This window comes from Trichosurus vulpecula, chromosome 4, assembly GCF_011100635.1.
Source record: "Trichosurus vulpecula isolate mTriVul1 chromosome 4, mTriVul1.pri, whole genome shotgun sequence".
Classification (NCBI taxonomy): Eukaryota; Metazoa; Chordata; class Mammalia; order Diprotodontia; family Phalangeridae; genus Trichosurus; species Trichosurus vulpecula.
Window position 1 is genome coordinate 179,742,225 of NC_050576.1, and position 27,388 is coordinate 179,769,612.

A 27,388-nucleotide genomic window follows, 5' to 3' on the forward strand; every position below is an offset into this window, starting at 1 on the left:
TAAAAATACAACAAACATATCTTCTGTAGAGTAATTATTTTGTGACACAATATTCAAAATAAGTATGTGTTATAAGAGATTTGTCTGGCACTTCATACTTTATTGACGTAGTCACAGCATATAGCATTTCACTGGAAAAGATAAAAGCAGGTCAATAGCAGACTTTTAAAAAAGAGATCATCAGACTGTCTCTCATTAAAGAATTGCCAAGACATACCCTGACTGCCCACAAGTCTGTTTGCTGGCTTCAGCTGCCCCAGTATAGGGTGATAACTGCACTGCCCAGGTAAAGGCTATGAAAAGTCCTCTCATGTTGTAGAATGAGCAAAGCAGGAAAAGGGGAGGGTATGTCTGTGATTCCTGGCTGCATCAAATGTTTCTCAGACTGGCAGATTTGTATTATTTTGCTTTTTTAAGAAGCAGACTCTTTTTTTTTTTTTTTGGACTTCTGAACAGTGATTCTGCTTCTCCATTGAGACAAACATCTCTTTTGGAGGCCCTACTTCTTGGATATTTAAAATAACCATTATTGAGCTGTTCGGCCTTTGGGGTAACCGGTCACTTGATCCCTCTGGGAATCAGTTTCTTTAGGTGTAAAATGAGGGGTTGGTTTAGATCCCTCCAAGGTTCATTTCAGCTCTAATATTCTATACAAGGACTCTTTGAATTAACTGTGTGTTGTGAAGTGGCAACCTATTTTATATGTATATGTTCTGCCTTAAGCAAGGAAGTCTCAGACAGGTATTTTTCAATGTAGTTTTGTTAGCCTAGTTTTTCTGTGAAGTGGTTGAGATCTAAAATATTCTGAAAGAGTAAAACAAATTAGACCAACAGTAACCAAGGGAACTGAGAGCTAAAACTGATACAAAAAGATTTTGGCAACACAGGTGAATTGTCAGTTAATAGGAAGTTCTTTATTTCTCTGACTTTCTAATAGAAATTTGCAATTCAGCAGTAGTTATATTCAGATGAAGTTGTAAAGAATACATATTGCCATATCTTCAAGTAATTAGCAATTGGCAAAAATGCATAATCTCACTCTGAGAAGACTGAACATATTTTATACCATTTTATACCTTTACACAAACTAAGAAGATGAAGAGGTGGCCCTTCTTGTCAAGGCTTGGTTATTTCTCTGTGTCCTGTTTCCTCTTGGAGTGTTCATGATACTGCCCTCCCCTCCTCCGATCCTTCCTTTCTGAATATTCCTCATTCTTGTTTGCTGTATCTTCCTCTATGACCCAGCCACTCACTGTGGGTATTCCTGAAGCTTCTGTCCTGAGCTCCCTTCTGTTTTTTCCTCTACGTTGCTCTCGATGATCTCATAAGGCCCCCTGGCTTCAGTTCACTTTCCTGAACTCTTTTCCTCTATTCCTATCTATCTATTGGGTATTTTGAAATGCATGCTCCGTAAGCATATCAGCTGAAAATTTCCAAAATAGAATTGAACGTTTTCTCAAAACCTCCTCTTCTCCCAAACTTCCTTATTACTGAGGAGGGTACCACTGTTTTCCCCAGTCATTCAGTCTTGCAACCTTGATACCCTCAGTTCCACTCTTCACTCTTACCCATTTCATATAGCCAGTCATTTGCCAAATCTTGCTGTTTCTACCATGTAGCATCTCTCATATACCTCCTCTGTAATCAAACAACCAGCACCTTAGTTCAGACTCTTATCATCCTTTGCCTGGGTGGTTAAAAATAGCCATCTAAAATTGTTCCTTCTTAGACTCTCACTCCGCTCTCTCCTTTCATACAGCTGCCAAAATGATTTCTCTAAAATAACCTCTGACCACATCATAATTCTATTCAGTAAACTCCAGTGGTTCCCTATTACCTCTAGGATCAAATACAAAATTCTTTGTTGGCATTTAAAGCATTTAATAATCTGGCCCCTTCCCACTTTTTTAGATTTCTTACATGGTGCTTCCTGTCACATTCTACAGTTTAACCATACTGTGACCTACTTGGTAGTCCTCATATGAGATGTGCATCTCTTGTTTCTGTTCATGGGTGTGGCCTACGCACCCCAAACCTAAGAGTCTAAAACAAAATGGAATTCATTATTTTCCTCACTGACATTACCCCTCCTCCAAATTTCTCTTTCTCTTTCTCTTTATTGTACCACCATACTCTGCATAACTCAGTTGCATAACCTCAGAGTTGTACTGCTCTTTCCCTCATGTATCAAATACATTATGGTGCGGGTCTTACCAGTTTTAAAGGGAGAGACCATCCCCAGGAGTGTAGGAAGATTACCCTCCCTATTTCTTGGAGTATCTTAAACCTTGCTGTGGGAGTCAGGACTCTCAAAGTATCCTCAGTGTAACAATTACTATTATCTGCAGAAAGTAAAGCTAATCTCACAAGTGCCTCATTGTGCCAGAGAAAAGAACAGATTAAAACTCCTCCTCCTACAGCATCCTCCCATCCTTAGCATATTAAAATTATCTTTAAAAGAAATGGAAGAAAAAAGCAAAAAGTAACCTTGAACATCTATTAGGTAAAAAGGTAAAAATAAGTGAAGTACTTGCAGTGTTTTCTATCTTATTTCCTTTAAGCTAGTGCTCTTGTAAAACTCTGTCTATTGAGTACCTTTTATCTTTGACGTGGATTGCCTGTTAATTTGGAACAAACAGCATTCTTTAATATTTGATCTAAAGCTGTCCTCCAGTTTCTCACTGTAATTTTTTCCCCATCTGTTCAGTGGGTGCTTTTCAGTACATCGTTTAGTACCTTCAGGACTTTGTTTTTACTCCCTTTTGAATACTTTCCCCTGTCCAATAATTTGTAATATTCTTCCTTTTTAAAAAAAATACTTCTATTTGTTAAGTATTTCCCAATTACATGTTAAAAATTTTTAACATTCATTTTTAAAAATTTTGAGTTTCAAATTCGTATCCCATGCCCCAAATAGAGAAAGCAAACAATTTGATATAGGCCCCCTTCATAGAGAAGGCAAATAATTTGATATAGGTTATATTCCCACCTCTTTGAGAAGGCAGGCACTTTGATACTGATTATACATGTAAAGTCATGCAAAATGTATTTTCATATTAGCCATATTGTGAAAGAAAACAAAATAAAACGATAAAAACAAAGAAAGTTAAAAAAAGAGGTGTACTTCACTCTGCATTCACAGTTTATCAGTTCTTTTCTCTAGTGGTGGATAGCATCTTTCATCATGGGTCCTTTGGAATTGTCTTTGATTATTGTCCTAATCAGGTAGTTAGGTCTTTCACAGTTGATCATCCTCACAATATTGCTGTTACTGTGTACAGTATTCTCCTGGTTCTGCTTATATCATTTTACATGAGTTCATATAAGTCTTCCCAGGTTTTTCTGAAACCAACCTGCTGGTTATTCTTACAGCACAGTAGTATGCCATCATTGAGTTCCCTAGGAAAAAATCCCTGAGACCTGATGGATTTACAAGTGAATTCTAACCATACATTTAAGGAATAGTTAATCCCGTACTATATAAATTATTTGAACAAATAGGTAAAAAGAAAAGTCCTTCTAAATTCCTTTTATGACACAAATATGGTTTTGATACCTAAACCAGGGAGAGCAAAAACAGAAAGAAAATTATAAACCAATTTCCTTAATGAATATTGATGCAAAAATTTTAAATAACACTAGCAAGGAGATTATAGCAGTATATCACAAAGCTCATACACTGTGACCAATGACTAGGTGGGATTTATACCAGGAATGCACGGCTACTTTAATATTAGGAAAACTCTTAGTAAAATGGGCAATATTAATAATAAAATCAACAGAAATCATATGATTATCTCAATAAATGCAGAAAAAGCCTTTGACAAAATACAGTACCAATTCCTCTTAAAAATATTAGAAAGCACAGTAATCATTGGAGTCTTTTTTTTTATTTGTCATATCTATGGAGAAGAGAAGAATTTATGACCAAGGAAGAGATAGACAAGATTATGAAATGCAAAATGCATAATTTTGATTCCATTAAATTAGAAAGTTTTTTTTTATTTCCAACATTTAGGACAATGTTTTATTTTTTTTTCTTATTTTATTATTTATTTAACATTTTTAGTTTTCAGCATTGATTTCCACAAGATTTTGAATTACAGATTTTCTCCCTATTTCTACCCTCCCCCCCCCACTCCAAGATGGCATATATTCTGATTGCCCCATTCCCCAGTCAGCCCTCCCTTCTGTCACCCCACTCCCCCAATCCTTTTTCCCTTACTTTCTTGTGGGGCAAGATAGATTTCTATGCCCCATTTGCTGTATATCTTATTTCCCAGTTGCATGCAAAAACAACTTTTTTTTTTGAACATCTGCTTTTAAAACTTTTAGTTCCAAATTCTCTCCCCTCTTCCCTTCCCATCCACCCTCCCTAAGAAGGCAAGCAATTCAAAATAGGCCACATATGTATCATTGTGCAAAACCCTTCCACAGTACTCATGTTGTGGAAGACTAACTGTATTTTGCTCCCTCCTATCCTGTCCCACTTTATTCATTTTTCTCCCTTGGCCCTGTCCCTTTTCAAAAGTGTTTGCTTTTGATTACCTCCTCCCCCATCAGCCCTCCCTTCTATCATCCCCCCTTTTTTATCCCCTTCCTCCTTCTTAACTGTGGGGTAAGATAATCAAGTGTGTATGTTATTCCCTCCTCAGATCAAATCTGATGAGAGCAAGATTCACTCATTCCCCCTCACCTGCCCCCTCTTCCCTTCCAACAGAACTGCTTTTTCTTGCCACTTTTATGCGAGATAATTTACCCCATTCTGTCTCTCTCTTTCTCCCTCTCTCAGTATATTCCTCTCTCATCCCTTAATTTGATTTTATTTTTTTAGATATCATTCCTTCATATTCAACTCACCCTGTGCCCTCTGTCTACACACACACACACACACACACACACACACACTATGTATATGTATATGTATATTCCCTTCAGCTACCCTAATACTGAGGCCTCATGAATTACACACATCATCTTTCCATGTAGGAATGTAAACAAAACAGTTCAACTCTAGTATTTCCCTTGTGATTTCTCTTTCTTGTTTACCTTTTCATGCTTTTCTTAATTCTTGTGTTTGAAAGTCAAATTTTCTATTCAGCTCTGATCTTTTCACTGAGAAAGCTTGAAAGCCCTCTATTTTATTGAAAGTTCATATTTTGCCTTGGAGCATGATACTCAGTTTTGCTGGGTAGATGATTCTTGGTTTTAATCCTAGCTCCGTTGACCTCCAGAATATCATATTCCAAGCCCTTCGATCCTGTAATGTAGAAGCTGCTAGGTCTTGTGTTATTCTGATTGTGTTTTGTTTCCACAGTACTCAAATTGTTTCTTTCTGGCTGCTTGCAGTATTTTCTCCTTGATCTGGGAGCTCTGGAATTTGGCAACATTATTCCTAGGAGTTTTCTTTTTGGGATATTTTTCAGGAGGCGATCAGTGGATTCTTTCAATTTCTATTTTACCCTCTGGCTCTAGAATATCAGGGCAGTTCTCCTTGATAATTTCTTGAAAGATGATATCTAGGCTCTTTTTTTAATCATGGCTTTCAGATAGTCCAATAATTTTTAAATGATATCTCCTGGATCTATTTTCCAGGTCATTGGTTTTTCCAGTGAGATATTTGACAGTGTCTTCCATTTTTTCATTCCTTTGGTTCTGTTTTATAATATCTTGATTTCTTATAAAATCACTAGCTTCCACTTGCTCCAATCTAATTTTTAAGGTGGTATTTTCTTCAGTGGTGTTTTGGATATCCTTTTCCATTTGGCTAATTCTGCCTTTCAAGGCATTCTTCTCTTCTTTGGCTTTTTGGAGCTCTTTTGCCATTTGAGTTAGTCTATTTTTTAAGGTGTTATTTTCTTCAGTATTTTTTTGTGTCCCCTTTCGCGAGTCATTGACTTATTTTTCATGATTTTGTTGCATCACTTTAATTTCTCTTCCCAATTTTTCCTTTGCTTCTCTTACTTTTCTAAATCCTTTTTGAGCTCTTCCATGACCTGAGACCAATTCATATTTTTCTTGGAGGCTTTTGATGTAGGATTTTTTACTTTGTTGACTTCTTCTGGTTGTATGTTTTGCTCTTCTTTGTCACCAACAAAAGATTCCAGAGTCTGAGTCTGAATCTGGGTGCGTTTTCACTGCCTGTTCATGTTGCCAGCCAACTACTTGACCGTTGAGCTTTTTGTCAGGGTATGATTGCTTGTAGAGTAGAGAGTACTTTGTCCCAAGCTTTAGGGGCCTTGTGCTGTTGTTTTCAGAGCTATTTCTACACAGCAGGCTCTGCCACATCAGTGGTCCTCCTCCCCAAAGAACTGCCAACCTGGACCACGATTCAGATCCAAGCAGGCTCTGCACTCCAGCTCTGTTCTGCCACTTAATTCCTCCCACCAGGTGGGCCTGGGGCTGGAAGCAACCACAACTGTAGCTCTGGAAGCAGCCTCAGAGCTGCACAACTTCCATGCCCCTGGGGCTGGGGCGGACTAGTTCTAGCAATTTTTCCCACTAACCTTCTTTGTTGTCTTTGGCATTTGTGGGTTGAGAAGTCTGGTAACTGCCACAGCTCAGTGATTCTGGGCCCTACGGCCTGTTCCGCCCAGCTCCTGGTCTGGTTGGTCCTGGTACGGCCTATGGTGGGCTGTGTTCTGTTCCCAGCTCTGTGGGATGGACCCTTCCCTGCAACCATCCAGGCTGTCCTGGGCTGGAGCCCTGCTTCCCTCTGTTATTTCATAGGTTCTGCAGCTCTAGAATTTGTTCAGAGCTATTTTTTACAGGTGTTTGGAAGAACCTGGGGGATAGCTTAATTTCTAGCTGCCATCTTGGCCCCTCCTCCAAGGATGTCCATTTTCACCACTATTATTCAAATTATACTAGAATTGCTAGCTATAGCAAGAAGACAAGAAAAAGAAATTGAAAGAATAAAAATAGGCAATGAGGAGATAACTATTAATATTTACAGATGATATGATGGTATACTTGGAAAACTTTAAAGAACTAAAAAACTAGTTGAAACAGTTAACAACTTCAGCAAAGTTGTAAGATATAAAACAAACCTTATATACTGCTAACAAAACCCAGCAGCAAGTGATAGAGAAATTCCATTTAAAATAATTACACACAATATAAAATACTTGGGAGTCTACTTGCCAAGACAAACGCAAAGATTATATGAATCCAAATACAAAACACTTCACACAAATAAAGACAAATATAAACAATTGGAGAAATTGCTCATGGGGACAATTCTTCCTTTATTTAGTCTGTTCCATACCAATCATACTATCAAATAATTATTTTATAGAGCTAGAAAAAATAATAAAATTCATGTGGAAAAACAGAAGGTCAGGAATATCAACAGAAGTGGTGGCCTAGCCATTCCAGATTTCAAACTATATTACAAAGCAGTAATGATCAAAATAATCTGGTGTTGACTAAGAAATAAAGTTGTGGATCAGTGGAATAGAGTAGGTTCACAATACAGAGTAGTAGTAAATGACCGTAGTAATTTGGTGTTTGATGAGCCCAAAGATCTAAGGTTTGGGGGTAAGAACTTAAAATTTGAGAAATTTCTGGGATAATTGGAAAGCATTTTGGCAGAAATTAAGCATAATTTTTAATTATCTCAGTAAATATTGACCTACTAGAATCTTCATTCTATGTTTTATAGGATTTATTTGGTATATTTCCATTATAGAACCTTTAGGTCATTCTACTGGCCTATGAAAATACTGCCTAAGATTGCCTAAATGGAGATTCTTAGAAGAAATTATAATGAGATAAAAGAAGTTTTGAAAATCTAGGTATAGCACTTATTATAATTTCTATGATTCTATTACTTATGCACCATTTTGTATTAACTTTTCTTCCAAGATGGAGATCAGCGCCCTTTTCATGTGAACTTTTCCTTTATGTGATTATTATATGCATTGTAAAATCTTAAGGTCTAGAAAATAGTAAAGTACAATCCCATTATTCATTTGGGTTGCCTAATATTAGTGTTTTAGCAGTATCACTAAGCTTTGATGCTGATGCCTTGGATATTAGTATCATTTCTTAGTTATTATCCAAGTAGGAGAAAGGGCTAAAATAAGGAGAGGTGTTATTGCTAAGACCTTTTTTTTTTTTTTACCATTACTTTCATTTATTGTTATCATTCAGTGAACTATATGAAATGTTTTCAAACTGTTTGTCTAGAAGTCATATTTAACTGGCAAAAGGGAACAAGTTTAACATATACAAAAATGATATCTGCACCTTCTATGAAATTAAAAAACTGCTGACCTTGAATTGCTTCAGCAGAACTGCTGATAGGAGACTCTGATTTGTTAGGTTTTGTGTGTCAAGTTAATGGGCAATGCATTCTGCATTCTTGTGTGGATGTGCTTAGCATACAGAAAAGATAATGTCTGAACAGAGCTCACATTCACCTTGAGAGCTTTTTTTCCCTCCATTTTATTTGGATAAGTTTAGAAATGATTTCTATTAGGCTGGATTTTCTCATTTGAATCTGTATATAATAGTTGGACTTTTCGTACTGCTCTCCAGTGATTGATTACTATTGTTAAATAGATTGTCATCAGCATGATTAAATATAAAGTACTCAATTAGCAGTTTGTAAATTTGGGGACACATTATATAATACCTCTAATTGTTATTTTTTATATTATTACCCACCTCTGCCTTACCACCCCCCTTAAAAAACCCTCACATCTCCAAATGAAGCTCATTTTCAAAAAATTAAATTTCTCGAAGTTATTTTAACTTTGAGAATTTTGTGGCATCATTTACAATAAGTGAAAATGCCATTCGAATATTGAAAAAAATAATTCATAAAACATACCATAATAATAAATATTGAAGTGAAATGGAATGGTTTTTCTTTTTTTGCCATTGGAAAAATTTTGGACATTACCAATGAAAGTGATATGAAATATTTCCTATGTCTTTTCTGCCTCTTATTTCCTCATGTAAAAGGGAGCTATGGTGGTATGCAAATTACTTGAGGAAAGTAATATCATTTTGTGACAGCAGTGGTCATGTGTGCATGTGTGTCTGTGTATATATAGGAAACAGATCCTTCACACTGAAGCACAAGTAGAGGATGATAAAAAAAATGACAACTACAAGAACTGACAAACTATTGCTGTAAAATAGCTTAATTAATCCTCAGGAAACTAACAATTATGACCAGTCAATCTTCAGCCTATCACTCCTACCATTTGTTGCCTTTGCTTCTACACACGTCGTTGTATGAAGGTGGAGGAAATCACAAAACTGTTCTCACTGTGTGCACCGCATATTTATGTTATACAACTTCAGCTGGGCCCTCAATTGCTGCTAGGCAATGCTGCTATACCTCCCCTATCAACTTACTGCCCCACTCTCCACACAGCTCTTCCAAACCTTGTTCCTCTTCAGACTCCTTCCACTCACACTCACATCTGAGAATCTTGCCTTATATTTCACAGAAAAAATTGAGGCCCTTAGCTATCTTATCCCTACTTCCTTATCTCCTGTTACTCAGGTGCCTTCTGCCACTATCTCCTCCTTTACCCCATCTCACATGATGAAGTGGCCTTAATACTTACCAGGGCTACCCTCTACTTGTTTAAGTGATCTCATTCTGTCTTGTCTCTTCCAATTGCTTGCCCCCTTGTCCTCCACACTCTTTCACTGGTTTCCAGTCTTTTCTTCTCTCCTGGCTCATTCCCTACTGCCTACCCATGTCTCCTCAGTCCTGAAAAAATCCTCACTTGATCCTTTCATCCCTGCTAATTATTGATGCCCTTTGTAGCTAAACTCCCCAGAGGTCTAGATGCCTCCACTTTTTTCCTTTCATTCTCCTTAACCCCCCTTACAAATTGTTTTCCAGCCTTATTCCACAGAAACTGCCGTCTCCAAAATTACTAATGATCTCAGCTGCCAAATCCAGAGGCCCCTTCTCAGTCCTCATTCTCCCTGACCTCTCTGCAGCCTTTGACTCTCTTTTCTCTAGATTTTCAGGACACCCATTTTCTCCTTTTGTTTTTTCCTACCTAACTGGTCAGGGTCCTGCCCTCTAACTGTAGGTTTCCCTCAGGATTCTATTCTGGGCCCTCTTCTCTTCTATACTACTTCATTTAGTGATTTCATTAGCTCTCATGTCTTTAATTACTGTGCTGATGATTCTCAAATCTACCTTTCCTGCCCCACCCTCTCTCTTTGGACCTCCTCTTCAATGCCATCTTACATCTTAAACTCAACACATCCAAAACAAAACTCATTGTCTTTTGCTCTAAACTCTCTTCCCTCCTACCTTCTCTGTCATTGTAGAGGGCAATACTACTCTCCCAGTCCCTCTGGCTCAAATCTTAGGAGTCATCACTCCACACCCCTTCTTCGCCTCCAGGTGTTGTCAAGGCTTGTTAATTTCACCTTTGCAACATTTTTGGAATATGCCCCCTTCTCTCCTCTGACACTGCCTCCACTCTAGTGCAGCCCCTCGTTGCCTCATGCCCTGATTACTACAGTAGCCTGCTGGTTGGTCTGCCTGCTTCAAGTTTCTCCCTACTCCAATCCATCCATCCAAATAAAGTGATTTTCCTAAAGTTCAGTGCCAGTCGTGTCACTTTCCTACTCAACTCCAGTGGCTTCCTGTTGCCTCCAGGAACAAATATTTGTTATTGATCAGTCATGTCTGACTTTTTGTGACCCTGTGGACCAACTATCCGTGAGGTTTTCTTGGCAAAGATACTGGAGTGGTTTGTTTGCCATTTCCTTCTCCAGTGGATCCAGTGGATTCTTTTGTCAGGCAATCAAAGGTTAAGTGACTTGACCAGAGCCACACAATTAGGAAGTGTCTGAGGCTGTATTTAAACTCAGGTCTTCCTGATTCCGGGCCCAGTACTCTATCAACTGAGCCACCAGCTGCCACCAGGAACAAATACAAAATGTTGTATTTGGCATTCAAAGCCTTTCATAAGCTAACCCTCTCCTACCTTTCCCGTCTTCTTACACCTTAATCATGAAAGCAAGCTTCTCACATTGAATATCAGGCATACCTTTAATAAACATTCCATTTTTCCAATAGCCAGATTTTTCAAAAAAGGTTTTAATCAGGTGAGTTCCCCAGGCTACTGAAACATGTTTATTGTGATCTCTTAAAATAAATTTAACTTTCATGTAATATGACACAGCACATAGTTGTGTTACGATATTCTTTCTCTGTGGTAATTTCTGTGATGCTGGAGAGATTCTTCTCAGTACAACAATGTATTTATCAGAGTTCATCTTAGGGAGCCCTGGACTTCTTTGAGCAGTGGCTTTGATACAGCCTATGTGTAAAAACTTGTGAACTCAGTGCTAAATTGTGTAAGATGAATGATTGCAGCAAAAGGAAGACATGCCTATTAAAAGTCTCTTAAAACACCTAAACATTTGTCAGGTTTGTTATGCCAGTTAATAAATTTAAATTGTTTACTTTGTCTCAAATAATTTGCATGAGTGTTGTATGTAACTGACTACCACATCACCGGACTATTGGGCTCAAATGAGATAATTTGTAAAGTTTTTTGTAAACTCTGAAGTGCTATATAAATATGTGATTATTATTAGTGCCCCCAATTTTATCTGGAATGGACTATTTGTTCATCATGGGATCAATTGGTAAACTATGGTTGGAATCTTTCAAATTATTTTCCTATGTGGCAGTAACTATTAGAGTATAGTGATAAGATTGATTTGGCTTGTGGAGTTGAAAGATCTAGATGGGAATCCTGCTTCTAACATTTATTGGCTATGTGGCCATCAGCAGGTCCCAGTCTCTCTCAGTTCAGGTTTTTCATTTGTTTAATAACATCCGCAGTGATTGTCTCAGAGGGTTGCTAGGATCCAATGAAACAACGAACGTAAAACGCGTTGCCAACCTTTTGCTAACTATACAGTGCTTTGCAAGAGCCCTGTCAGTATCAGCCATTACGTTGTTATTATCATCGTCATTGGCATTATTCATTCTTTGACTATTTGTGCAGACTCCTGGCTCAGGGGTGTTTACCACTAATGATCTGGGGAACAACTCCTATGTGATCTCTAAGTTCTAGAACTTAAGAAGAAGAGGATGAAGCACACTTTTTCTTCATTCCCTTTATTATCCGACCTCCCCCAAATGTTTACTCTAAGAGTGGGAGGAGTTGGAATTTGCTCTTTCCTAGCAGGTATAGAAAATGGCTCTTTATTGAAGTTGAAGTGGAGGGTGTTCTTTTCCCTTCTCCCTTCCCAGTCGAGCACATTGATTTTACTGAGTAATAAACAGTATCCAGAGGCATGTATGCTGGATTATTTTGAGTTATACATTTCTAAATATAAACAAAATAACAGCTTGAAAATTGATGCTATATTAACTTGGATTTGAGAATTGCATTATAATACTTCAATATGCCCTGTAACCAGAGAAGAGTTGTCAACTTCTGCAGATCCTGATGATGTTCTAATTTTTAAAATAAATGCTTATCAAATGCTAGGGAAGAAGAATCACCTTGCTTTTTGATGGGATGATAGCATAGAATTGGGAAGATGACGGAGTATAAATTCAGTGAATATGCAAATTGACTTGACTTGAAGAAAAGGCACCTTGGTTTCTATAAAAAGATATCACGTTTCATTGGTTTACAAAAGTTTTTTTTTTTTTTTGAGGGACTGGAAAAGCCTGTGAACATAGGGTGGTTAGTGCACACATTTTACATTTTCTTTTTTTTTTTAATTCAGCTTTATTTTCAGTTCCACATTCTCTTCTTCCTGTCTTCCATACTTATTGGGAAGACAAGAAAAATAAAACCTCTTACAAACATGTTTAAATGTGCAAAACATTTCCAGATTAGCCATATTCCAAGAAAAAAAAGCAGTAAGTAGAAGAAAATGTACATCAATTTTTACTCTGAATCCATCAATTTTCTTTCTGGTGGTCTATAGCATGTTTCATCATGAGTCTTTAGGAATTATAGTGTGTCATTGTGTTCTTAGCATTACTTAAGTCTTTCAGAGTTGATTATCTTTGCAGTGTTGTTGTTACTATATAAATTGTTCTGCTGGTTCTGCTGACTTTGCTTCACATCAGTTCATACAAGTCTTCCCAGGTTTTTCTGAAACTATGCCTTCATCATTTTTAACAACACAATAGTACTCTATCATATACATATACCATAATTTGTTCAGCCATCCCGTTGATTGACATCCTCTCAGCTTCCAATTCTTTGCTACCACAAAAAGAACTGCTATGAATATTTTTTGTTCATATGGAATCTTTTCTTCTTTCTTTGATCGCTTTGGGGCATAGACTGAATACTTGGGCAAAGGGTTTGTACTGTTTAATAGACTTTGGAGCATACTTCAAAATTGCCCCATTTGGAGCTTATCTTGGTGTATGGTATGAGGTAGCAAATGCCTGTAAAGGTACTTTCTAACCTTTTCTTCAAGGCAAAATATATGTTACCAAAAAATTGGGTGAATATTCTTCTGGCTTTGCACATTTCACTTTACGTCAATTCATATATGTCTTGCTAGATTTTTCTGAACTTACTTCCCTTGTCATTTCTTATAGTACAATAGTATTCCATCACAATCATGTATCACAACTTGTTCAGCAATTCTCCAACTCATGGGCATCCCCTCAGTTTTCAGTTCTTTGCCACCACAAAAAGAGGTGCTATAAATATTTGTACATATAAGTCCTTCCTTTTTTCCCCGATCTCTTTGGGATACAGACTTGGTAGTGGTATTGCTGGGTTGAAGGTTTTATATGGTTTTATAGCCTTTTGAGCATAGTTCCAAATTATTCTCCAAGTGGTTGGACCGGTCCGCAACTCCATCAGTAGTGCATTAGTATATCTGTTTTTTCCATACCCACTCTAACATTTGTCATTTTCTTTTTATGTCATGTTAGCCAGTCTGTTAGGCAGGAAGTGGTACCTCAGAGCTGTTTTAAGTTGCATTTCCCCAATCAGTAGTGATTTAGAGGATTTTTTTTTTGCATAACTATTAACAGCTTTGATTTCTTCTTCTGAAAACTATCTGTTCATGATCATTTATCAGTTGGGGAATGGCTTTTATTTTTTGTAAATTCTCCTCAGTTCCCTATATATTTGAGAAACGAGGCCTTTATTAGAGAAACTTGCTATAAGCATTTTTTTTCCAGTTTCTTACTTTTCTTCTCATTTTTGTTGCTTTGGTTTTGTGCAAAATCTTTTTAATTTAATGTAATCAAAATTAATCCATTTTACTTCTTGTGATCCTCTCTGCTTCTTGTTTCATCATAAAGTCTTTCCTTATCCGTAGATTTGACAGATAATTATTTTCCATGCTCCCCTAATTTGCTTATGATAAAACCTTTTATCTTTAAACTATACATCCATTTTGACATTTATCTTGCTATATTGTGTGAGACGTCAGTCACACTTTAATAAGGCAAAGAGAGTATGGAGAGGTAGAAGGGGAATGGAGTGATTGAGGGAGGCAGGCAGCCTGGGGAAGACAATGGTGAAGGGGAGGAGCACAGAGAGCCACTTTTGTACATGGGGATCATTTGCGCAGCTTTGGCCCTTAGCAGGCAGAAGAGTGCAGGGAGTGGAGTACAGAAGGAGCTTGAGGCCCCATTTTTATAAGGTTTTGATGTTGGGGGATGGACTCATGCTACTTCTGGCTAAATTCGTTAACATATCAGCATCATTTCAAAGTTACCAACACCACCTTAGGATTAGTTCATTTGCATAATGTGTTGCTGGTTTTACTGAACAAGACTGGAGCTTCTCTGAAGCGAACAGACCAAAGGCAGTTGGCAGAACTACTTACATTAGGGCCTAGCTGGCTCCCCCTAATTTAGCACATAAGTCCTAGGATGTGGCATCACTTAATTTATGAGGCAGTTGCCAGTGGCTCCTGTGCTGCCCTGATATATGAGAGGGTTTGTAAGTAACTTCTATGTTCCTCTTTGCAATCTTACTTACTACTGTTGTTACCTTATCTTAGCTACTTATAAACTAATTATACTAATTGGGGGAGAGGGCAGCTTAGGGGACAGAGTGTGGGTTGGGGGAACCAGAGGAAAACACAATTTTAACACATTCTATAATTTTACTGAATGTGATTTATTGATACAGAATGCAGTTATTCATGCCTTTTTGGGTTTTTGAGGCTGGCTAACCTCCTGGCAGTAAACCTCTTACTGGTGACAGACTAAAAATACTTAAAAATCTGTTGAAAAGCTAGATCATTTTCTTTCATTCCTGTGATTGTTGGGAAAAGCAATGCATTCACTAATTCTAGATATTTATAGTTCTTATTCTTGACTTGCCCCTTCCAAGTTCTGCTATTCAGGGTTATGTTTTTGTTTTTTTAGTTCAGTTGGTCTGACGCTTCCAAAGTCTGAATTACTTCGGCACCAGAACCATACCATACTTTTACTATGTTAGGTTACACCAGTGGTTATATTAGTTGATCATAATCCTCCTTGCAGGTTGTCAGAGTAGACAGGCAAGTTAATGCTATAGAACACTGGATGATCCAACAACTGAAGATACATGTGAGTTTGAATCCTGGCTCTGCCATTGACTTACCAAGTGGCCCTGATGTGTCAAGGGATTTTGAGATGAAGAGAATTGGAGGAGACGTAATTTTCTTGTTAAAGCAAGAGGCAAGGTCTGTAGCTGAGAGAGTTGGGGACATATGAGAGGCTTGAGGGGAGAAGAGATCTTCTGTGGGGAGTGAGATGGGAAGTCAAGTTCAGAAAGCATTTATGTGCCTTGCGCACAGTAAAGTGTTTAATAGTAGTAAATGTTTTTTGATTCAACAATCCATTTGACATTTTTGTGCTAGGCACTTTTGCTCATATATTTCAAAGTGAACTCTTTTCAAAAGTCATTTAAAACTCTGTGCTCTCTCTCTTGTTTACTCAAAAGTTTTTTGCCTATCCTTAAATCTGATAAGTACTGTTCCATGTTCTTCAAATTTTCTTGTAATATCTCTCTTTATATCTAGGTCATGTATCCATTTTGACCTTACCCGGCTAAGTGGTAGAAAATATTGGTCTATGCCCAATTTCAGCCATCCAACTTTCCTAAATAATGAATTCTTATCCCCAAATTTTAAGTCCTTATACTTGTCAAATACAAGGTTACTGTATTTATTTACTGCTATAAATTGTATGTCTGCCCTGTTCCATTGATGTATTTCTTAGCCAGTACTAGATAGTAAGATCTGGTACTGCTGAACCTCCTTCTTTTACATTTTTTCCATTATTTTTCCTTTGATATTCTTGACTTTTCCAATTCCAAATGAATTTTGTTATTTTTTTCTAGCTCAATAAAGTAATTTTTTGGTAATTAAAAAAAAAGGCAATCGGGATTAAGTGACTTGCCCAGGGTCACACAACTATAAAGTATCTGGGGCTGGATTTGAACTCAGGTGCTCTTGACTCCATTTATTATGTTCACTGTGTTAAACACTGGGAATACAATACAAGCAAAAATAAAGATTGTCTTTGCCTCTCAAAGAGCTTACATTCTAATGAGGGAATGTAATACATACAAAGAAGCTAAATTGGGGGAGTGGTTTAATGGGAGAAAGAATATAATACAGGGGCATGGTGGTAAAGTCTGGAGACTTAAGGATGGTTAGTCTGGGTATTTTCTCAGAATGGAGATTCTAGGAGGAACTCAGCCAGTGGGAGAAGAAAGCTGCATGGGTGGAGGAAGAAAGCAGCTGAAGCCTAGAAGAAAATGGAAGAATAAAAGAACTTCCTTTTATTCCTCCATTGAGAGAATGAGGGCCCAGTTGAAGTTGGATAAAATGAATTTGCAGTGTCCCTAGCGAGCATGGTTGTGAGACTTCCTTCAGCTGCATTCAGCAGCTGTTTATTATAGGAACAGAGAATGTAGATGGTGTAAGTAATCTTGGGCTGAGGTTTGACAGGAGATTAGCCAAGATAGGACAGGGGGCAGAGATTCAAGAGCAGAGGATGTGTATAGTTGAAGTGGTTAATTACTGGGTAGAGATTGGAAAGGGAAGAAAGTAAGGTCATATCTGGGGTAAGGGATGGAGGGATTAGAGGTCTCAATGAGAATGAAGTATAAGTTTAAGAGCGGGGAGGTGAATCATAGGAAGAGATGGAATGACGGGAGGTTATGATCAGATAGGGCAATGTCAGAATTTCTAATTAGGGAATTGTGGAACATTTGTGGGTAATGGTGAGAGTTAGTGTGTGACTGTCCCTTTGTGTGGTAAGAATGAAGGAATCAAGAGATTTAAGGAGTATGTTAGAGAAGAAGTAAATATCAATGAGTGAATCAATCAGCAAGAATTTAGCAAAGCACCTCCTATGTGCACACAGTGCTAGGGGTTGGGAATATTGAGACCAAAAAAGTGAAAAGACTAGCTCTTGGAAAGCTTGTGGTTTCCTGCAGAATCCGGAGGCATGTTTCATTGTCAGTCTTCTGAAGTCTTGATTGGTGACTGATAGGAACCATGCTGGAGCATGAGGATAACAGTGAAGTGGTCCCTGCCCTCAAGGAGCTTGCTTCTGTAGGGCGAATCTGTGTGTGTGTGTGTGTGTGTGTGTGTGTGTGTGTGTGTGTGTGTGTATGTATGTGAGAGAGAGAAAATTTGAAGAGTAAGACACTGACCGCTGAGGGGATGAGGAAAGGCTTCCTATAGAAGGTGGCACTTGGATTGACTCTTGAAGGAAATAAGGGGTTCTAAGAGGCGCTGGTGAGGAGGAAGTGCATTCCTGTCTTGGGTAGCAGATAGCTAATGTGGAGACACAGAGTTAGATATTGTATCATGTGAAGGAAGAGCCAGGAGGCCATTTTGGCTGGACTAAAGAGTCAGGAAACGGAACAATGTGTAAGAAGGCTGGAAAGCTAGGTTGAGGTCGGGTCATTAAGGGCAAACAGGGGCTTACATTTGATCCTAGGGACAATAAAGAACCACTGAAGTTTATGTCAGGGAGTAGGGGCGGTGTGGGGGGAGGTTGGAGTGATATAATCAGGCTTTAGGAAGATTGTTTTATCAGCTGTATGCAGGATGGATTGGAGTTAAGGAGACATGAGACAGGGAGTACCAGTTAAAATGTTATTGCAGCTGGCAAGGTCAGAGGGGATGAAGTTATGAACTAGGCTGTTGGTTGTGTGAGTATACAGAAGTGAACAGATTTGAGGGCAGTTGTGGAGGCAGAAATGACAAGGATTGTAGCAACTGATTGAATATATGAAGTGTGTAAGAATTGAGGGTAATACTTTGTAACCCTGAGGGACTGGAAGGGTGGTGATACTCTTGGCAGAAATAAGGAAGTTCAGACAATGAGTAAGTTTTGAAGGAAAGATAATGCTTTCAGTTTGGACATGTGTTTGAAATGCCTGTGGGTCATTCATTTTGAAATCTCTAATAGGTGATTGGAGATGTCCAATACAAGGACAATGGAGAGAGCTGGGCATTATCTCCATGGAGACAATTAAACCCATGGGAATTTGAGTCCTGAAGACCTGGGCTCCAGACCTGCCTCTGCCACATACTGGTCTTGGGACCTGGACAGACCATTGTCTCAGTGCCTCAGACAGCTAAGACTAGAAATTTCCAAGAAGCTGCTGATCTGCTTTACTAGAAGTTTCTCATAGGGACCTTTCTATTTCCTTAATGAAATCATAGGTCTGGTCCCCCGCTCCCCCCCCCCCCCCCAAAAAAAAACTGTAATTTTTTTTTTTTAATCAAGGACCAATTGCTGTACACCTTTTGCCAGGCTTTCTTTATGATGGTCAAACAACATTTGAGTAGGAGCAAAAGGTGCAGCGTAATGGAAGAAACAATTGATGGGTAGGCAGCACCTGTAATCCAGGCCTTTTAGTTCAGATTCTGTTTCTGATTGCTGGGCCTTGATTTTTTCAATTTTGGTTAGATGATCTCTGACTCCTTCTAGCTGTCCAGTTGTTATGATCTAACTTAACATTTGACAAAACGTGGAGAGATTTTGAAACTTTTTTAGATAGTTTTGTTTCAATATCCATTGAATTAAAGTTTCCAGGAAAAGTAGAAATGGAGTAATCAGTAGTCATACAGAATTGCAGTTAATGTAACCAGTGTTTTTCTCTCGGAAAGTTTTTGTTTTGTACTTTATATTTAAGGATGACAGTATTCCTGTTGTTTGGTAATATAGGTGTACATGTGCGACTGTAAAGACTGGTAGTACATGTAAATACTTTCCACAAGCTGGCGTTGGTTTGTAGTTGGCACCAACTCTAGATCCTATCATTCTTTGTCTTGCTCATTTGACTTTTGCTCAGTCCTTGGCCTTTGCTTTAAAATCACTCCATTTCAACATGTGCCAAACTATCTGTATTGCCGCTGCTTCCCAGAATTTGGCAGTTTAGCTCTGCCTCTACAACAATGCACCTACTGAGCCCATTTAGGCCAAGCGTTAATGTTATTGAACTGGAAAGTATGGTAAATACTCTTAGAAATTCTGAAATTGGTGACTTTTCATGCCAGTTTCCTATGAATTATATTTGATGCGCAACTAATTTTTTTTGCACTATTGACTTCCTTTTAAGAGGATATCCATTATGTGCATCTGATGAGAATGTATTTTCAGTACACACACACGCACGCACACGCACACGCACATGTGCCTGCGTGATTGGATTGAATATGTCTGCTTCTGTTACTTCGCATCTATGCTCCCCAGTACAGATTTCATCCTAACTATGCCTTTTCATCTTTTAGGTGCCTGGAACATGTCACCCTGTAAAATCTACAGAGGGAATCGCCCCCTGTGCTAGGAGCATGTATCCCTTGCCATTAATGTGGCACAAGTGGGACACTTAGGCAGTCCATTTGGTTATCATCCCTTTACTCTCACACTAAATGATGATGATGATGATAACAGTATACTACATAGCTGGCCCATCTTCTTTTCCAGTATCTTTTACCCCACTCCTTTGGTCTAGTTATTCATTAGTAATATGCTGCTTATTCCTTGATTATTTTTAAAAATTGGTGAATATTATTTAATGTTGTCTTTTCAGTTTTCTGTGACTCTTTAATTCCATAATTTGATGTTTTAAAAACTTATTTGAGAATTCTCTGAGTAGCTTGACTTTCTAATATTTTTATATACCCATTCGAAATAAGACTGAGTTATTCAAATATGCTTACAAAGTATGTCTATACAATTTTTAGGATGAACTTTCTGATATTAGCCAAGGAGGATCAAAGGCTACTACTCCAGCATCAACAGCTGCTTCAGATGTAGCAGCAATTCCTGCTGATACTCCTTTGAAGGAGGACAATGAAGACTATTTGAAGGCTGCGGATACGTTAGAGACAGGCAAGCATATTGAAGTACAGGTGGCTCAAGATACGAGGAGTGTGTCCATTGGTAAGTGTCTCCTAGTTTTGTTTCTGTGGCATCTGGGGTTGACTGGTTTGTTGCCTGCTTTGGTCATTGCTTGTTTTAGTGTAAACACAGATTCATCTAACCCAGTTGCTAGCAGTCATGGTGATGGATAACCTTAAAACAACCTTAAAAATGACTGAGGTGGGGTGAGGGAGGAGAAGAGGAGCTGCGACGAAGGAAGCTTTTGCTTGAGATATGCAGCATTTTGAACCTTAGAAAAGCTAGAGAGGTTGTAACTTGTGGTTTCTTTTCTCTGTTTCGATCTCACCTCTGACAAAACGTGCAAATATACTCTGATTCTTAGAATTCTTAAAAATCTTTGTAGCTTAATCATGATGTGCAAGCATAGGAACATGATGTATTCATGGCTAATGCTTACACAAAAACTGCTCTTTTCTCAGGCTCTAATGAAAATGAAGATAAGTCAGAGGTGCAAGCAATCATTGAATCTACTCCTGAGCTGGACATGGATAAAGATCTCAGTGGGTATAAAGGCTCAAGGTACTTCAGGATGCTGCTACTGCTACTTAGCCCTTTCATTTAAGCTCAACAAAGCCACGAGATACTTCTGTTATTTTTTCCTTCTGCAAGCATCCTGCCTTCATTCACTTTGGGCATATTTAATCTTACAAGAGGAAATTCAGATACCTTCCTGTGGACTGATAATTACCAATAGTAGTGGTGGTGCAGCTAGGTCCACGATGGTTAGATTAGTGGGCCTAAAATCAGGAAGACTCATCTTCCCAAGTTCAAATCCAACCTCAGAGGCTTACTAGCTGTGTGACCCTGGGCAAGTCACTTCACCCCCTTTGCCTCAGTTTCCTCATCTGTAAAATGAGCTGGAGAAGGAAATGGCAAACCATGCCAGTGGCTTTGCCAAGAAAACCCCAAATGGGGTCATGAACAATCAGACATGACTGAACAATAGCTCACATTCATACAGTACCTTTTAGTTTGAGAAGTGCTTTATATATGTTATTTTGTTTGGTCCTCACAGCCACCCTGGGAAGCAGGTGGTATTATTTGCCCCTATTTTACAGGTGAGGAAAATGAGACTGAGAGAAGGCTTACCTAGGGATGCATAGCCTGGTAAAGTATCTAAGGCAGAATTGAAACTGAGGTCTTTCTGACTCTAGGTTCAGCACTATCCACTACAATGCCTAGCTGCCAAGTTGAATCAAGTTAACAAATGCCTGTTCCTGTCACTCCTGAAACTGAACTCTTTGTAGTTTAGACAACTTTGCCAACTGATTGCTTTATCCAGTTATCATTTGGCAGCTACTAATAGATCTAAGGACCAGGACAATGTTTGTTTGTGGTTGTTATTCAGTTGTGTCCAACTCTCCTGTGACCCTATTTGGGATATTCTTGGCAGAAGATACTGGAGTGGTTTGCCATTTCCTTCTCTAGCTCATTTTACAGATGAAGAACTGAGGCAAACAGTTAAGTGACCTGCCCAAGATCACACAGCTAGTAAGCATCTGTGCCAGATTTGGACTCAGGAAGATAAGTCTTCCTGATTCCAAACCTAGTACTCTATCCTCTTTACCACCTAGCTGTCCCTTCCAGGGCAATGTAAAGATATAGAAAATGACGACTAAGGACTATTCGTGGGTGCTATGAAGAGACAAGTGGTAGTAAGGGAAGTGTCACATTTTGGATAATTAGCAGTGTTTCCTGACTCCTTCCTTAGACCTAGGAGATTGCAAGGCTTCCCTGATCTCCTTATGTCATTATCAGGGATAATCACAATCAGTGATTAACAGTGGAAAGACCTCCTCTTGCATGGCACTCTCCCTAGGTAGGCAATTTGTCTGACTGATGAAATGAGAATCAGTTATCCACCGTCCTAATCAGGATATCTGAAATTACACTAAAATTCAGGGCGTTGAGATCATCTCTTTCATTCAGTGCTTTGTCTACATTTCTGCAAATTTTAAAACAATTATCCTGATAGATTTTTGTGGAAAACTCCTCTCGTTCCTACTCCCACAAATGTTGACAAATATTTATTAAGCTCTCTTAACTATAGGCCCCAAATTAGAGAGGACTTACCCAATAAAATATTATATTGAAATTAAATAAATGTTTTATTCCTAAATAGTATAGCTCAGATATCTATTTTACAGTGTTGTAAAAGACCTTATTTGTTTGTTATTCTTTTGCACAGCACTCCTACCAAAGGTATAGAGAACAAAGCTTTTGACAGAAATACAGAATCTCTCTTCGAAGAACTGTCTTCAGCTGGCTCTGGCTTGATTGGAGATGTAGATGAAGGAGCAGATTTACTGGGTATGGCAGCTTGGACAAAGAATTATTTTTTTTACTGGTCAAAAAAAAGAGTTTCCAAGTTTGTTGATGTATAAAAACCTCCTGAGCCTGATTACTCCCCTAAGAGGGCTGGTACAACTCTCATAGCTTACCGTGAAGGTGATATTTGTGATAATGGAGGTCTTAGAAAACACTTCTGAGTAAATCCAAAGATTAGCTTTCTTTGAAGTTTATTTGTTCTCATTATCTTACAAGAGCTCTTATCATTAAAGCTAATAAACATTTTAAATAATGTAACATTCTGATTTTTAAAATTTATTTTCTGAAAATATAAATTTTCTTTAATAATAATTACCCAGGCAGCTTAAATGGTATGATCAAATATTGTAGTTTGTTTTGTGTACAAATGCTGCTACTGTTTGATTTTTTTTAAACATGAGAATCATCCCATAAAACTGTTTACCATTGAGCAAAGGGAAAATATGGAATAGCTTTCCTCTAGATTTATATTTTTTATGGCTCTAGAAAGTTTTTGTGTATCATCTTAAACTTAGTGTGGTGTTATGCCCTTACCTTTTTGGTTAATGATCCTAATTTTCCAGGTGTTTGGGGGTTGATAAATAATAGTTCTTAGATTTTAGTCCTTTTTAGCAACTCTTAATTGATAGACAAATTAAGACTGGTTTAAATAAGAAAACCAGAAATGACAAATTATTTAGCATTCACTGTTTGTCTGATATTAGCCTGTCTGTCCCATGCTTGTACTAGCCAATAGATTTCCCGAAGCTAGCAACTCCTTGTTTCCTAGGTCATTTTTCTTGATCACTTTCTGGTGATATAAAAATCAAATGAAAAGGTGTGTTCCTTTATCTTGATTCAAGTAGATTCTTTACTCTGATTAAGTTTTTGTAGTTTTAAAAAAAGTTATCAGATGTTCTCTTCCAGTACTATGCAAGAGTGTGTTTTTTAATTCTTCCTTCTCACCATCAAAAATGATAGGTTTTATGCCCACCAAAAACAAAAAACCAAACCTAAGATTATGCTTACTTTAAGCATTTTAATAAAAGTTAGGCTATCCAAATTCCCATTTAGGTTTATTTTGTATTGCTGATAGAAAGGAAGAAACATTCCATTTCATTTAAAATGAGACATTTCTTTTTACTGTGTGTTCATGTTAGTCATATCTTGGATCTTTATTTGGAAGTTTATCTCAGGAGAAATCTTTGTTGGAAGTATGTTTTCATTAACTATATATTTCATAGAATATAGTATAAGAATGTGTTTTCCATATAACATCTTAAATTTTTTAGTACTATAATGCCATGTGTTACTTAATAGCTGGTTTGGTTAACCATTTCTTTTCTCTCTCATTTGAACTTAACGTGAGCTTAGTTATTAGTCTCCTAAAACAAGCTAATTGAGATTCTCCAATCTCTTTTCTCTTGGGCTGCTTACCCAGGGGAATATTCTGGTGTGTATGTTTTTAAATGCATTCAAATTTCTGCTTCTACAGCTAGGCATTCTTGGCTGCTGTTGTCATTCAGTGCATTCTCTTCATTTTTCTGCTCACTGATATTTTTTGCCCTGCATATTTTTTCAGCTTTTAAGCCTTTTCTCCCAATTTAAGTTTCTGCAAACATGGTTAGCAAGGATTTTTTTTTTCAGACTAAGCTAGAGCCTATTTCATCCATGTAGTTATTTCTTTTTATTAAATTATTTATAAAGAAATTACTGAATTTTAATATGTTAACACATGTTTAAGTATTTAAATATTAACTAAAAGGTTTAGTTTGGATTTGGAATTCGGAGTCTTTTTTAGTATCTGAAGACAAAACTTTTCCAACAGTGAATGAAATAAATGTCAGAGTAGACTATTTCTGATTTTAATTTAAAATTGTTTTTTAAATCTCTTTTTAAAAAATCCAATTTTTGTGGATCCCAAAAGTTTTCTCTAATATGTATTATTGAGTGGGGAAAGGAAGAGAAGGAAATAAGCATTTATATAGTACCTACTATGTGCCAGACATTGTGCTATACACTTTTTACAAATGTTATCTCTTTTGATCTCAGTGAGTGTGTCCCCTTTCTCTATGAAGACACTGATAATTTTTTTTATTTTAATATTCTTTTAAACTATTAAAAATGTTTTCCTTTTGAGGGATTTGCTAACTTAACTAGGCTTTCTTTAATTATCTTTTTTATGGTACTTTCACCCACCGTAGTCCCCTAAAATGAGAAATTAGAAATATTGCAATTGTCACAGCCTTTCTTTCCAGAAACTGCTTTTCAACACTTCAGGGTCAGTGCAGTGCATGGGATGTGGGAGCTTGTCTCTGTATCTCTGTCTGTGCGTACACAAGAAAGAGACAGAAACCATAAATTTTTTATTTGCTTTTTTAAACTTTTTCGGGTTCATATAAGCCCTCTAATACATAGTTTCACCTCCATTTTTCTTAATATGCTTCAAATGGAAATTTTTATTTCCCTTCAAGTTAACTATGGAAGTTGTTGCTTTGAATGTCATGCATGCAGATTTCTTAATGTATCTAATATTACTGAACCTAATCATTATCGATTTGACACTTTAATGAAAAATATCTACTACAAACCAACTGATTTGTGGACTTTAAGCATATTTATTTTCAGTATGAGGCAAAATAGAAAAAATATTTGTTTGGACTTCAGAATTTGCAGCATTCCTGGGAAAGGGCTTACCAATAGAATAGTAGGTCATCTTCCTAAGCTACAGAACACCTCCTCCATCACTTCTCCTCCCTGCCCTCACATCAGTATCCTCCAACCATATCATCGTGATTCCCAGTCTTTGTCATTAGCTGTGTTTTTCACAAAATTCATAAAACTTTATAGGTAATCAATCTACACTCATACTATTTCTTACATGAAACGTTTCTTGTTCTTTGTTTTTGCTGTACACGGGATGCATGGGCTTTAAGACCATAATTTCTTGGGTAAGGTGCCATCTGCTTTGGGGTACTGCAAAGCTTTTTCACTTTCTCTGTTCTTTGTTTAAACATCCCCTCTATTTGTAAACTCTCTTTGAATTCAAGCTTTTTAATTATTAATCTAGTCTGTATTTGATATAAAGTATACTATGTAAAGTATATGAATGTGTATGTAGTATAAAGTATAAAGCTTTTCAGATTTCTACTCCTTTCATTTCCTCATTGATATTTTTAGTAATTCAAATTAACTCATGTTTTTACATCACCTTCATTTCATCTATTCATTAGTTGGGTTGAGTGTCAGCTTTATATAAACCACCATTTCCTGTTTTGATATTTAGTGGAATTCTTGATTTTTAAAAAAATATTGTCTTTGGAAAGGGAAAAAAGCATCAGTTATGCAGGATAAACCAATACCATTTGTGGCCTTCTAGTGTTCTGCAAATTTTGTAGGTTCTTAATCTATGGGGTTGCCAAATGAAATTAAAAACAAACTTAGATTAAAATTATAAGATAATGGCATAGTTCAAAGTTGACCATATTTTTTTCTAAATTCATTATTATCTTTTTTCTTGTTTTGAAGGAATGGGTCGTGAAGTTGAGAATCTTATTCTGGAAAACACACAACTTTTGGAAACCAAGTAGGTATTCACAGAATTTTAATAATACAACTAATGTTCCATCATTACTTCCTCTTCAACCACTTCGTCCAACCAAAGGATGCATTTCCCAATTTCTCTTGCCCATTTTTATCTATATCTAATTAGAGCACATGCTGTATAGCCCACACATAGGCTTGTTTGGGTGCACCCTACGTCTTGATTTCCTTTCTGGTCTTTGTATGCATTTCTGGCTGTATTCTGAAATCTTATGTCAGTCACTTTTTTGGATTTTGTCTTGGTGGAGGCCAAATGCTATTATTATCTATAGTTTCTCCATTTCTGACACATAATAACGAATATAGCAATAACTTGCATTTATACAGCAACATTAAGGTTTGCTAAGTACTTAATATATGCTATCCAGGGGTGGGGAACCTGCAGCCTCGAGGCCACATGTGGTCCTCTAGTGTGGCCCTTTGACTGAATCCAAATTTCACAGAACAGATCCCCTTAATAAAAGGATTTGTTCTGTAAAACTGGACTCAAGTCAAAAGGCCACTGCACCCAAGAACCTAGAAGGCCACATATGGCCTCAAGCCCCACCCCTGTGCTATCCCATTTGGTCCTCACAGCCTCCCTGTGCAGTAGGTGCTGTTCTCATTTTACAAATGAGGAAACTGAGGCTCACAGTTGAAGTCACGTATCTATGACATGTCTGAGACCAGGATTTGAACTCAGGTTTTCTTGACTCCAAGTCAAGTTCTTTATCCACTGAGCTTCTTTACATGTCATATCTAGTTTCATTCCTATAACAACCCTGTGAGGTAGAAGTATTGTTGTTATCCTCATTTTATGGATGGGAAAACTGAAGCTGAGAAATATTAAGTGACTTACCCAAGGTCCCAGGCCTAATAAATATTGAAGACAGTATTCGGACTTAAGTCTCCCTGTCTCCAAGTTTAATGCTTCATCTACTATCTACTACACCCCCTCCATGCCACATCCTTAAGGCTGGGGATGAGTCAGTTTCTCATAGCATTCAGTAAGTTTGTATTTATCTGAGACAAGTGGATTGAAGATGAAATGGCCAGGTCAAAGGTCCCATGCACAGTTTTATAGCTTTTTGGGCATAGTATCAAAAT

The 27,388-nt window shown here is 37.5% G+C and overlaps 1 protein-coding gene across 6 annotated transcripts in view; it reads left to right on the forward strand.

Moving 5' to 3' along the window:
• Positions 1 to 27,388, forward strand: part of SPAG9 (sperm associated antigen 9) — a 144,291-nt gene that overhangs the window by 77,306 nt on the left and 39,597 nt on the right. For all 6 annotated transcript variants that reach the window (XM_036756407.1, XM_036756405.1, XM_036756404.1 and 3 more), the window contains 4 exons: positions 20,194 to 20,392; positions 20,812 to 20,911; positions 22,581 to 22,702; positions 26,228 to 26,285. In XM_036756407.1, the coding sequence (XP_036612302.1) occupies positions 20,194 to 20,392; positions 20,812 to 20,911; positions 22,581 to 22,702; positions 26,228 to 26,285 (479 nt within the window). The remainder of the gene's footprint in view (positions 1 to 20,193; positions 20,393 to 20,811; positions 20,912 to 22,580; positions 22,703 to 26,227; positions 26,286 to 27,388) is intronic.